The following is a 12,441-nucleotide window of genomic DNA, read 5'->3' on the forward strand; positions in this document are numbered from 1 at the left end:
ATTAGTGCCAACGCCTTCTGTCAAGAGCTTGGGTGTAACCTTCGACGCCTCCCTTTCCACGGAGGTGCAAGTTGCAGCCCCAGCAAAGGTGGCATCTTTCCATCTCTGCCGTATCAAGCAGTTATCCCTTACCTCTCTCACCCTGATTTGGCCACAGTGATCCATGCGACGGTCACCTCCAGCCTTGATTATTGTAACTCGCTCTACGCAGGGCTGCCCTTGAAGCTGACCCAGATACTCCAGCGGGTGCAGAATGCCGCTGTGAGGCTCCTTACGGGGTCCCTGCCATGGGATCACATTCATCCAGTGCTTTACCAACTGCACTGGATCCCGGTGGAGTACAGGGTCAGGTTCAAGGTGCTGCTTTTGACCTTTAAAGCCTATGCGGCCTAGGACCCACGTACCTACGGGACCACATCTCCTGATATGCCCCATGAAGGACCTTAAGGTCCACAAATAACAACACTTTGGAGGTCCCGAGCCTCAAGGAGGTTAGATTGGTCTCAACTAGGGCCAGGGCCTTTTCAGTACTGGCCCCGACTTGGTGGAACGCTCTGTCACAAGAGACCAGGGCCCTGCGGGACTTGACATCTTTGTGCAGGGCCTGCAAGACGGAGCTGTTCCACCAGGCCTTTGGTTTGGACTCAGTCTCACCCTTATGTTTCCCTCCCCTTATGGTTTTGACTTTTAAAATGAGGCTGCATTTTAACCTGTATTTTAAATTGGGGTTTTTTCCTGTTATGTTTTTAGTGTAATTTTACTGGTGTTAGCCGCCCTGAGCCCGGCTTTGGCCAGGGAGGGCAGGGTATAAAGAAAATTTATTATTATTATTATTATCATTATTATTATTAAAGATCAATGAGACAATGACAATAATCCTCACACAGCTAATCCCACAACAAACATGCATCAAGCAGGCACCCGCTTAAAATATTTTTCTTCAGACAAGTCTACCCAGAAACATAGACGTTGCCTATGTTACTTTTCCTTTTTTCACTTCTTTTCATCCATCTGCCATGGTTGCTTTAGCTGAGATCCCTGCATGACAGGGGCGAGATGGAAGAGATGACCCCTGCGGGTAACATTCGGCTCTTCAGTTCTACGATTCTGCGATAACTTGCTGATGGAATCCCTAAAGGCTTTGGTGAACCAAACATTCCGATTCATACGCCTGCTCATTCTCTGTGTGTGGTTGGTTTAAAAAAAAAAAAAGCGAAAAAGGGGATGGAAGTAAAAAATTACCTTTCCCACAAATGGAACCAGGTGGTGCTCGCACATCGAAAACATGTCTATGTCCTTCACGATCACCATTTCGTCGTGATCTTCATCAAATATGGCATCGTTTAGTACATCTGAAATTAAGCAAAGCACATTAAGAGGGAGAAGGAGAAGAGGAGGAGGAGGAGGAGGAGGAGGAGGAGGAGGAAGAGGAGGAGTTTGGATTTGACATCCCGCTTTATCACTACCCTAGGTACCGCTCCGGCAGGAAGATAAACGGCGTTCCCGTGCGCTGCTCTGGTTCGCTTAGTCCTGCTGGCCACATGACCTGGAAGCTGTACGCCGGCTCCCTTGGCCAATAAAGCGAAATGAGCGTGGAACCCCAGAGTCGGTCACGACTGGACCCAGTGGCGTAGCGTGGGGGGCGCAGGGCGCAACATCTGGGGGTTAGGGTTAGGGGGCGCAAATCCACGGGTTAGGGGGCGCAAATTACTTGTCTTGCCCCGGGTGCTGACAACCCACGCTACGCCACCGACTGGACCTAACTGTCAGGGGTCCCTTTACCCTTCACCTTTAAGGAGTCTCAAAGTGGCTAACAATCTCCTTTCCCTTCCTCCCCCCCCCAACAAACACTCTGTGAGGTGAGTGGGGATGAGAGACTTCAGAGAAGTGTGACTGGCCCAAGGTCACCCAGCAGCTGCATGTGGAGGAGCGGGGAAGCGAACCTGGTTCACCAGATTATGAGTCCATCACTCTTAACCACTGCACCATGCTGGCTCTCCAAGTTGCTACTGATGACAGTGAAGGAAGAACAGTGTAAATACTGTTCCGCCCTCGCTGTTTCCGCCCTCGCTGTTCTCAGCTGGGTCATCGCCAAACCAAATATCTAGTATCAATCCTTGTTCTGTTTTTCACAGAAGTACAAATGCGCAGAAATATGATATATAATCCGGCCAAACAAGGATCGATACCAGATATTTGGTTTGGCGAGTGTTTTACACCGGTCTCGTGGTTCTGTCGTCTGCCACCAGAAGAAAAAACCCCTCTAACACAGAATAATAATAATAATAAAAAATAGTAATAATAGTAATAATAATAGTAATAATAATTAATAGTAATGTTTTATTTATTCCCTGTCCGGGCCGGCCAGGGCGGCTAACTCCAAAAATAAATTACAATAAAACGTAATAGAAAAAAACCAAAAACAGTTTTTTTAAAAAAAGAGTTTGGAATTGATATCCCGCCTTTCACTCCCTTTAAGGAGCCTCAAAGCGGCTAACAATCTCCTTTCCCTTCCTCCCCACAACAAACACTCTGTGAGGTGAGAGGGGCTGAGAGACTTCAGAGAAGTGTGACTGGCCCAAGGTCGCCCAGCAGCCGCATGTGGAGGAGCGGGGAAGCGAACCCGGTTCACCAGATTACGAGTCCACCACTCTTAACCACTACACCACGCTGGCTTGAGGGAATGTTTGATCCAGCCAGTCGAAACTTCCTGTTTCTCCAGGCTGGAGCATCCTTCCTCCATGAAGGAGTATCAGTACCCTAAGAAGTCTCAAAGGGGCAAACCATCTCCTTTCCCTTCCTCCCCCCCAACAAACACTCTGTGAGGTGAGTGGGGCTGAGATACTTCAGAGAAGTGTGACTGGCCCAAGGTTACCCAGCAGCTGCATGTGGAGGAGTGGGGAGCACCAGCAGCTTTGACTGGTGGCACTCCTGTCTTCCACTGCTTCCCGCAGTTTCATCAAACTCATGCTGGTGGCTTCGAGAATACTGCCCCACCATCTTGTCCTCTGTCATCCCCTTCTCCTTGTGCCCTCCATCTTTCCCAACATCAGGGTCTTTTCCAGGGAGTCTTCTCTTCTCATGAGGTGGCCAAAGTATTGGAGCCTCAGCTTCAGGATCTGTCCTTCCAGTGAGCACTCAGGGCTGATTTCCTTCAGAATGGAGAGGTTTGATCTTCTTGCAGTCCATGGGACTCTCAAGAGTCTCCTCCAGCACCAGAATTCAAAAGGCATACAAAGGTAGATGCTCTAAAAAGCATCTCTTTTGCAATGAGGCTGCCATGACCTCACCGAGCAACATCTTTGTCTCAGTTCTCCATCTGTAAAATGGGTACAGCAGCTGCCTCCATCGCACAACTATTGTGAAAGCAAACAAACAAACAAACAAACCAGTAAAGCAGATGGGAAAAGTTTAAAGAGAGGGCACCAGAACCGCACATTTTCTGCCGTCTGGAATTTCCCCCCTCTGGGTTACCTGCCCTCAGGAAGGAGGCAAGGAAAGGAAGTCTGTGCATAAAAGCTTAGCTGGACTTCATCTTGTACTTTTTACACAGTTCCTGTGCAAGAGCCAATCTGAATAAGAACAAAAGGGCTTTCGGGCAGCGGTCCCCACCCTCGAAGCCCATCGAAAGCTCCCCGCCCCGTCTCCCAGTGACTCAAAAGCTAATATAAAAAAACCTACAGCTGTGCTAGACGCCTTTTCTTTTACAGCTTCCTGTGACACAAACACAGACGCACAGACACCCCTCGCAAACACGGCCACCGATGCTTGGAGCTGCCATTTAGGGCTGATAGTGATATGCTATCGCGGGTGGTTTTAATTTCCTGTGCGCAGCCAGATGGAGGCAGGTAACCCTGGCGACCAGGGATAGAGCTGCTCTCGGCTCCTCTGTCATGTCCATCACCAGGAAGTGTCTGGAGAAGGCGGGGGGGAGGGCAGGAAGGGCAGATTACATTTGCCTCTGGCCAACTCTCTTCCCGCAAGACAACCTTTGCCAACCTGGTGCCCTCCAAACGTTGTGCATCACAACTCCCGTCCATCAGAGCCGGCTGGGTGACTGATGGGGACTTCAAAGGCCACCAGAGCAAGTGGAGGGAGAAAGGTTTCTCTCCTAGCGCCAGGGCTCGTGGGCAGCAAATGAAGCAGAATGTTGGAATAATAATAATAATAGTTTATTTATACCCCGCCCATCTGGCTGAGTCTCCCCAGCCACTCTGGGCGGCTCCCAATCAAATGTTAAAAACAATACAGCATTAGATATTAAAAACTTCCCTAAACAGGGCTGCCTTCAGATGTCTTTTAAAGATAGGATAACTGCTTATTTCCTTCACATCTGAAGGGAGGGCGTTCCACAGGGCGGGCGCCACTACTGAGAAGGCCATCTGTCTGGTTCCCTGTAACCTCACTTCTCACAATGAGGGAACTGCCAGAAGGCCCTTGGCTCTGAATCTCAGTGTCTGGGCTGAACGATGAGGGTGGAGATGCTCCTTCAGGTATACAGGACTGAGGCCGTTTAGGGCTTTAAAGATCAGCACCAACACTTTGAATTGTGCTCGGAAATGTTCTGGAGCCAATGTAGGTCTTTCAAGACCGGTGTTATGTGGTCTTGGTGGTCGCTCCCAGTCACCAGTCTAGCTGCCACATTCTGGATTAATTGCAGTTTCCTTCAAAGGTAGCCCCACATAGAGTGCATTGCAGTAGTCCAAGCGGGAGATAACTAGAACATGCACCACTCTGGCGAGACAGTCTGCGGGCAGGTAGGGTCTCATCCTGTGCACCAGGTGGAGCTGGTAGACAGCCGCCCTGGACATAGAACTAACCTGCGCCTCCATGGACAGTTGTGAGTCCAGAATGACTCCCAGGCTGCGCACCTGGTCCTTCAGGGGCACAGTTACCCCATTCAGGACCAGGGAACCCCACCCACCCACCCACCCCCTGTCCCCCCAAAACAGTACTTCTGTCTTGTCAGGATTGAACCTCAATCTGTTAGCCGCCATTCATCCTACAACAGCCTCCAGGAGATTTAGAACCACAGTCATACCTCTTGTTATGTTCGGTTCAGGTTACGTCTTTTCAGGTTGCGTCCCGCGGCGACCCAGAAGTACCGGAAAGGGTTACTTCCGGTTTTCTCCACTCGCACATGCGCAGACACTCAAAATGATGTCACACGCATGTGCAGAAGTGGCGAATCGCGACCCGCAGATGCAGGTCAATTATTATTCAATTATTATTATTCTTAAAGATCATTTTTGTATTATGTTTTTACTGTAATTTTACTGGTGTTAGCCACCCTGAGCCCGGCTCTGGCCAGCGAGGGTGGGGTATAAATAAAATTTATTATTTTTTATTATTATTATTATCAAGTCCAACAGGACTTACTCCCAGGTAAAAGCACAGCAAGGCTCCACTGAACTCAATAGAATTTAACTTCTGTGTGATGTTTTGGGAGGGACTCCAAAGGTCATCCAGTCCACCCCCTGAAATGCATTTGCCTACAACAAATATAAAAGCATGCGCCGCTGGGGCGTTTAGAGCACGTGTGGAGCGCAAACTCCCCATCGGCAGACGTGACGTTGGATGAAAGAGAGGATCGCAACAGTTGGGAGAAGATAAAATCTGAATAGGAAGGGAAGAGAATCGCCCATGATTTGGAGCCTTTGCGTCAGAGGTAAAAGAGCCTGTTGCTATAGGAACTATTTGCATGGCTTTAATGTCGCTCGGGAGGCGAGCGAAAAGGAAAAGATGAAGAGGCTGCCTTTACAGCCTTTAGGGCAGGTTAACGGAAGACACAAAGCGGCTAGGATGGCTGGCTCTCTGGTGCATTGCATTCTCCAGCCACAGGCGGAATAATCAAAACCACGAGGAGTTTACGAAGTTGCTTCAAAGGCCAGAGCCGGAACATGAGCCAGCAATGCTTATAGGGGCTCAGACTGGGTGCATGTGCGCCTAGGCAAACCCATGTGCCGCCAAAGGGCTCTCCTCAAAACCCCTGACTCTTGCCTTCTCACCTCCCATCATCTCTGCCCTCTGTGGTTGGGACTCTTTAAGTTTCCCTGACTTGGAAAAAGGCCACTTCAGAAGTACAATGAATGGGTGGGTGGAACATTCACATAACTGGCAAGAGTCGGACTCTGCTATGGCGGGGGTCATTAACCTTTCAATGCCCGTGGGAGCATTGGATTTTCTTTTTTCTTTTTTGTATAATTTTTATTAAAGATTTAAACAAAACATATTATCCAAAAACATGTCATCCTTAATTCCCCCCCCCGTTTCCTCCCTCCCCCCACGCTCCCACACAAAACCCACCCACCCCCACCCCCCTGACTTCCCTCAGTTCCAGTCTTTGGTTTCTCTGTGAATGCTGTTCTCTGCATGTTACAAAGTTGTATAAATCCTTAAATTATTTAACTGATTATTGTCGATAAAAAGTTTGTGAATGTTTATTCAAAACCTGCCAAGGAGTCCAATTTGCTTTGTTGCCTCTTCAAATACTTTGTAAAGGATTCCCATTCATTTTTAAAGTCACAGTTATCCTTGTCTCGTAGCTTATGTGTCAATTTTGCCAGTTCTGCATAGTCCGGCAATTTTCCTTGCCATGATTCTTTAGTTGGGGTTTCTTCAGCCTTCCATCCTTGTGCTATTAGGACTCTCGCAGCCGTTGTCGCATACATGAAGATGTTTTTCAGCTTTTTTGGCAGATCTTTCCCTACAATCCCTAACAAAAATGCTTCGGGTTTTTTAACAAATGTTAGACGGAACATTTTCTCCAACGGAGCATTGGATTTTCAAGCAAGTGCAACAGGCACCGCATCCTTTGGTGTCTTAAGAACATAATAAAAGAGGCAGTTGGTCCATCTTGCCCGTGTCTACTTGTGGGCACTGTTGGTGCATGGGTACACGGAACTGGACCTCACTGGGCTTCTTGCACCAACTGGAGAATGCCAGGATAGCAGAGTCCAAGCAGTAGCTAGGCATTGGAGGTGTGGATTTCTAAGCTACTTTATTACGTACAAAACAGAACAAAAGAAATCATGGCTCCTCTCTCCTCCTTCATCTCCGAGAGAGAACAGAAAAGCAATAGTACAACATCACGGAACAGCGTAACTGAACTTCCCTTCTCATGACTCTAGCAGTATGGGATGTCAACACAGAGATGTGATGAAAACAATCACATATCCTGCAATGGGAGGAATGAAATCCCAACAGGCACAAAAGTTTAAGAAGGGTGATAATATACATCCACCCGGGAGAAAAGACGACCGAGGGGTGATTTGATAACTGTATGACCGGTGACCACCCAACCTCTGTTTAAAAAGCTCCAAGGAAGGAGAGTCCATCACCTTTAGTGAGAGTCTGATCAACCATTCAACAGCTCCAGCTGTCAGAAAGTTCTTCCTGATGATCAGTTGGAATCGCCTTTCATGTAAGTTGAATCTATCGGGTTAGGTCCTTCCATCTTCCATGCGACACCCCCAGGGGCGGAGGAAGGGGGTTGCAGTGGGGGCACTCACCGCACGGGCCTGCAGCGCGTCTGAGCCACGCGTCTCTCCTGGGAGTGACACGGCGGCTTGGGCGCCCGCAGGCTCTGCACGGCCCCAAACGGTCCGCCCACTGCCTCCCCTCAGCCCGTGGCGTAGCGTGGGGGTGCAGGGGGGGCCGGCCTCACCGGGCGCAACATCTGGGGGTTAGGGTTAGGAGGCGCAAATCCACGGGTTAGGGGGTGCAAATTACTTGCCTTGCCCCGGGTGCTGACAACCCACGCTACGCCACTGCCCTCGGCTGTAGGGTGGCAGAGTGGGAGGAAGCAGGCAGACGCCTCAGAGGCCCAGCGGAGCGTCCTACCCCAGCTGGCTGCGCCCCATGTGTGGCTGGCCCCACCCCCGCAGGCGGATGTCACGCACGCCGCCCCAGGAGCGCAATCGGCTTGCTCCACCACTGGACAGCCCTTCAGATATTTGAAGATAGTTATCCTGTCTCCTGTCCATCTCCTCTTTTCCAGGCTAAACACCCAACTCCTTCAAGTGTTCCTCATAAAACTTGGTTTCCAGACCCTTGATCATCTTGGTCTCCCTCCTCTGCACATATCCCAGCTTGTCAACATCTTTCTTAAACTGTGGTGCCCAGAACGGGATACAGTATTCCTAGTGGGGTCTGACCACGGTAGAATACAGGGTTAAGAACTGGAGGTCCGTTCTTAAGCTGAAACTGTTCTTAACCTGAAGTACCACTTTAGCTAATGGGGCCTCCCACTGCCACAGCCGTGCGCTTTCTGTTCTCATCCTGAAGCAAAGTTCTTAACCCGAGGTACTATTTCTGGGTTAGCAGAGTCTGTAACCTAAAGCGTATGTAATCTGAAGTGTATGTAACCTGAAGCGTATGTAACCCGAGGTACCACTGTACGGTGGTACTATGACTATTCCCGTGAAAGTAACTTCCCATCGAAAGGGGGGGGGCACCCTGCGTTTTCCCCCATTCTCTGCTTCATCAACAGCGCTTGCAAGGAAGTCTTATAGTTATAAACATAAACACCACAGAACGAAACTTGCCTTCGGAAGAAAATATTATTGGTTACAAAATTTTACTCCTTTCTTGTTCCCCCTCATATTTTTTTCACAACTTAGCTGTGAAAAGAAAAATAGAAAATTGTGCCAACGTTTTTTTTAAAAAATTCTGAAAAATAAAAAAGAGCTTTGGCAAGTTTACTTTTCATGAGAGTCAAATTAAGGCACTTTCCCCCAATGCATTGACAGTTTAAACAAGTTGAAGACACGGCAGATCATTCAGAGGCAATAAAAGGCTTTAAGAGAGACACCTGGTTGAAATTGCAGCCTTTCTTCACTCCGCTTTCCTGCCAAAACGGTATTTACAAGAAGAGTGACGTACGAGAGGCAACAAGGTTTGCTTCTGCTATCAGTGTCTCTAATGAGGTCTGGAATCATGCGCCGAGCCCCAAATGGAATCAATTGTTCGGAAAGCATCTGCTAGTTCCTCCATCAACATTGGCAGCGGAGAAAAAAGGTCTAATTTAATTCACATTTGTGATTGCACACAGTGCAAGTGGAAACAAGGGGGGGCAGAGTCAGGCTTTATTCCGCCACTTTCAAGGCAGACGGACACACTTGTCTCTTTTGCACAAACCCTTTGGCACAAAACTATCCACTGTGGAAATTGTTCGGTTTGGTTTTGTATTTTTTAATGTTTTCTATATTGCTTATGTGATGGCAGAAAGTGAGGCGGAATTAAAGAACCTTTTAATGAGGGTGAAAGAGGACAGTGCAAAATATGGTCTGAAGCTCAACATCAAAAAAAGGAAGATCATGGCCACTGGTCCCATCACCTCCTGGCAAATAGAAGGGGAGGAAATGGAGGCAGTGAGAGATTTTACTTTCTTAGGCTCCGTGATCACTGCAGATGGTGACAGCAGCCACGAAATTAAAATACGCCTGCTCCTTGGGAGAAAGGCGATGGCAAACCTAGACAGCATCTTAAAAAGCAGAGACATCACCTTGCCAACAAAGGTCCATATAGTAAAAGCTATGGTTTTCCCAGTAGTGATGTATGGAAGTGAGAGCTGGACCATAAAGAAGGCTAATCGCCAAAGAATTGATGCTTTTGAATTCTGGTGCTGGAGGAGACTCTTGAGAGTCCCATGGACTGCAAGAAGATTAAACCTATCCATTCTTAAGGAAATCAGCCCTGAGTGTTCACTGGAAGGACAGATCCTGAAGCTGAGGCTCCAAGACTTTGGCCACCTCATGAGAAGAGAAGACTCCCTGGAAAAGACCCTGATGTTGGGAAAGATGGAGGGCACAAGGAGAAGGGGACGACAGAGGACGAGATGGTGGAACAGTGTTCTCGAAGCTACTAGCATGAGTTTGACCAAACTGCGGGAGGCAGTGGAAGACAGGAGTGCCTGGCGTGCTCTGGTCCAGGGGGTCACGAAGAGTCGGACACGACTAAACAACTAAACAACAAGAAATATTGCTTATGAATAGTTTTGTTATGTTTGCAGTTATGTGTATTTCCATGTTGGAACCAGTCCTGTCCTGAGCATGTTTTTGAACTTTGGAAAGGCAACAAACAAATGATATACAGAGTATATTTTAGCCAAGCTTCTAATATTGTGGCTTTGAATAACCACAAGCATTATGGAGAGATTTAACCACTTTTGACTCCTCTTTTCAACTTCCTCTTTTACCAGTTCCCCAAATTTCTTGGGGATTGTTTCTTCCTTTGAAGTAAAATGTAAATATGCTGGACTTTCTTGGCAATTGCCCATTTATATATATATTGAATTTGATAGCACTGTAGTCACTATCTGCATTTGGTTCAACAACGTTTACACCTGGCACCAGATCCTGAGAGTCCCTTAAGATTACTTCACCTGTGTTCAGATCCATGATCTACTGTTCTCAAGTATCGCATCTAGAAAATGCAAAGCGGTACACCAAGTGAGCTGCACCACTGATTAAAAATCACAAGTGATTCTCAAAACAGTCATCTGCAATGCACTTCCAGGTGGTTCACCAGGTAGAGGTCAGTAAAGAGAAGCCGTCGCCATCGTTGCTTTATTGGTTCGTGCTGGTTGCTCAGCAGCTAAGTGCGCACGGCTAGACCTTACGACACAGAAAAACAAACTGACAAGTGGCCGGCAGCAGCAGCGCTAACTCCAAAGCCTGTGGTTTAACGCAGAGCAAGAATTTTGAAGCATTTGCCTCGCTACGCCTTCTTCGAAAGCGGTTCTGAATTGGTGTGGCTCCTATCCAGGACGGACAAAAATGCAAGCAAGGGCAAAGTGATTGGGACAAAATACCCAACTCACTTTACATGTTAAAAAAAAAAAGGCAAAGGACCCCTGAATGGTTAAGTCAAGTCAAAGGCGACTATGGGGTTGCGGCGCTCATCTCGCTTCAGGCCAAGGGAGCCAAGCGTTTGTCCGCAGACAGCTTTCCGAGTCATGCAGCCAGCAGGACTAAACCACTTTTGGTGCAATGGAACACCATGACGGAAATCAGAGCGCACGGAAACGCCATTTACCTACCCGCTGCAGCGGTACCTATTTATCTACTTGTGCTGGTGTGCTTTCGAACTGCTAGGTTGGCAGGAGATGGGACAGAGAAACAGGAGCGTACTCCGTCACAGGAATTCGAACTGCTGACCTTCTGATCGGCAAGCCCAAGAGGTTCAGTGGTTTAGACCACAGCACCACCCGCATCCCAACTTTGCATGTATGCTCATGTGGTCTGTACTGGTAGTGACTGACCATGAAAAAGAGTTCTTGGGAGTGGATAGCCCACCTGGCCTCATCCGCACTGCTAACCTGACAGGGCAGCGACAAGTTTGGTGTGGTGCAAGCAGGGGCGTACAAAGTGGGAGACAGAGAGGGCGGGCCGCCCCGTGTGCCACTCGGGGGGGGGCGTGACAAGAGGGCCCCTGCCTCCCCCCAGCTGTAGAGCAACCGAGGGCACGTGGCGTCCATATGGGCTACCTCTCGCACAGCGACTGCATGGGCTGCCACGCATGCGCACTCCGTAAGGGATGCCGTGCATGCGCAGTCCGTACAGACATCGCATGTGCGCCACCGGGCGGTTCGTCCTGCCCCGGGTTCCTCTGCCACTGGGTGCAAGCACCCTGGCAGCAGTGTTAGACTCTTAACTTGAGGGTCATGGGTGTGATAGGAATTTGGAGGTCTTAGGTATATGTTAAATGTTCGTAAGCGTACCAACCAAGCACGTACATAGATCAGCACAGGAAGACCGACCTGAAACAAATTTTGATTCCCAAACTGAGCAAATGATTTCTCTGCAAGGTCAAAGTGGGAAACCTCCCCATTGTCTCTTTCCTCACAAACCCTGTCTTAAGGGCACATTTAAGATATGAATAGGGTGTGATCCTGACCTGGCTCAGGAACTATTTATCATTACAAAAGACTGGCCAGGGTCCCAAGGCAATCCAATCAATTGACCATTAAACAGGTAAACAAAGCACTCAGATTTCCTGTAGACCGCCTTTTCTGTGATGTAGGTGTAATGTATCTGAGGGGTGGTCTTAGGTTACACCCCTTCTGTGATGTATGTATGATGTTTCTGGGGGTGGTCTTGATCTACAGGGTGGCAATTTCAAAAGTCTTTATAAGGCCTTGCACACCATTTTTCTGGGTCCTCTTCCTTTCCTGTGTGTGAGGGGAGCACCCTGTTGCAACGGATCAATAAAGATCAGGCTTACTAGCTGCTTTGTTTACGACATGGGTTTTAGCCCCACATTGGGCAAAACATTGCAGGGGTTTTGAGTAGATGACTCTCGTGGTCCCCTCCAGCTCTAAAATTCTGCGAGTCCATTGCTTGACTGCAGCTTGCTCTCACAATTCACTCATCCCTGTATGCAAAGAGGGGGAACACACACAGTGGAAATGGAAACAGAATTAACTAGGGACTAAGGTGG

At 48.5% G+C, this 12,441-nt stretch overlaps 1 protein-coding gene across 1 annotated transcript in view; it reads right to left on the reverse strand.

Annotated features, from left to right (window-relative positions):
* The window catches only part of GCH1 (GTP cyclohydrolase 1), a 40,226-nt gene that overhangs the window by 23,956 nt on the left and 3,829 nt on the right, over window positions 1-12,441 (reverse strand). Inside the window, exon 2 of the mRNA XM_081915425.1 lies at window positions 1,243-1,352. Coding sequence (XP_081771551.1) covers window positions 1,243-1,352 — 110 coding nt within the window. The remainder of the gene's footprint in view (window positions 1-1,242; window positions 1,353-12,441) is intronic.

The sequence above is a fragment of the Podarcis melisellensis genome, assembly GCF_964234715.1.
Source record: "Podarcis melisellensis genome assembly, chromosome: 1".
In the NCBI taxonomy this organism is placed as follows: Eukaryota; Metazoa; Chordata; class Lepidosauria; order Squamata; family Lacertidae; genus Podarcis; species Podarcis melisellensis.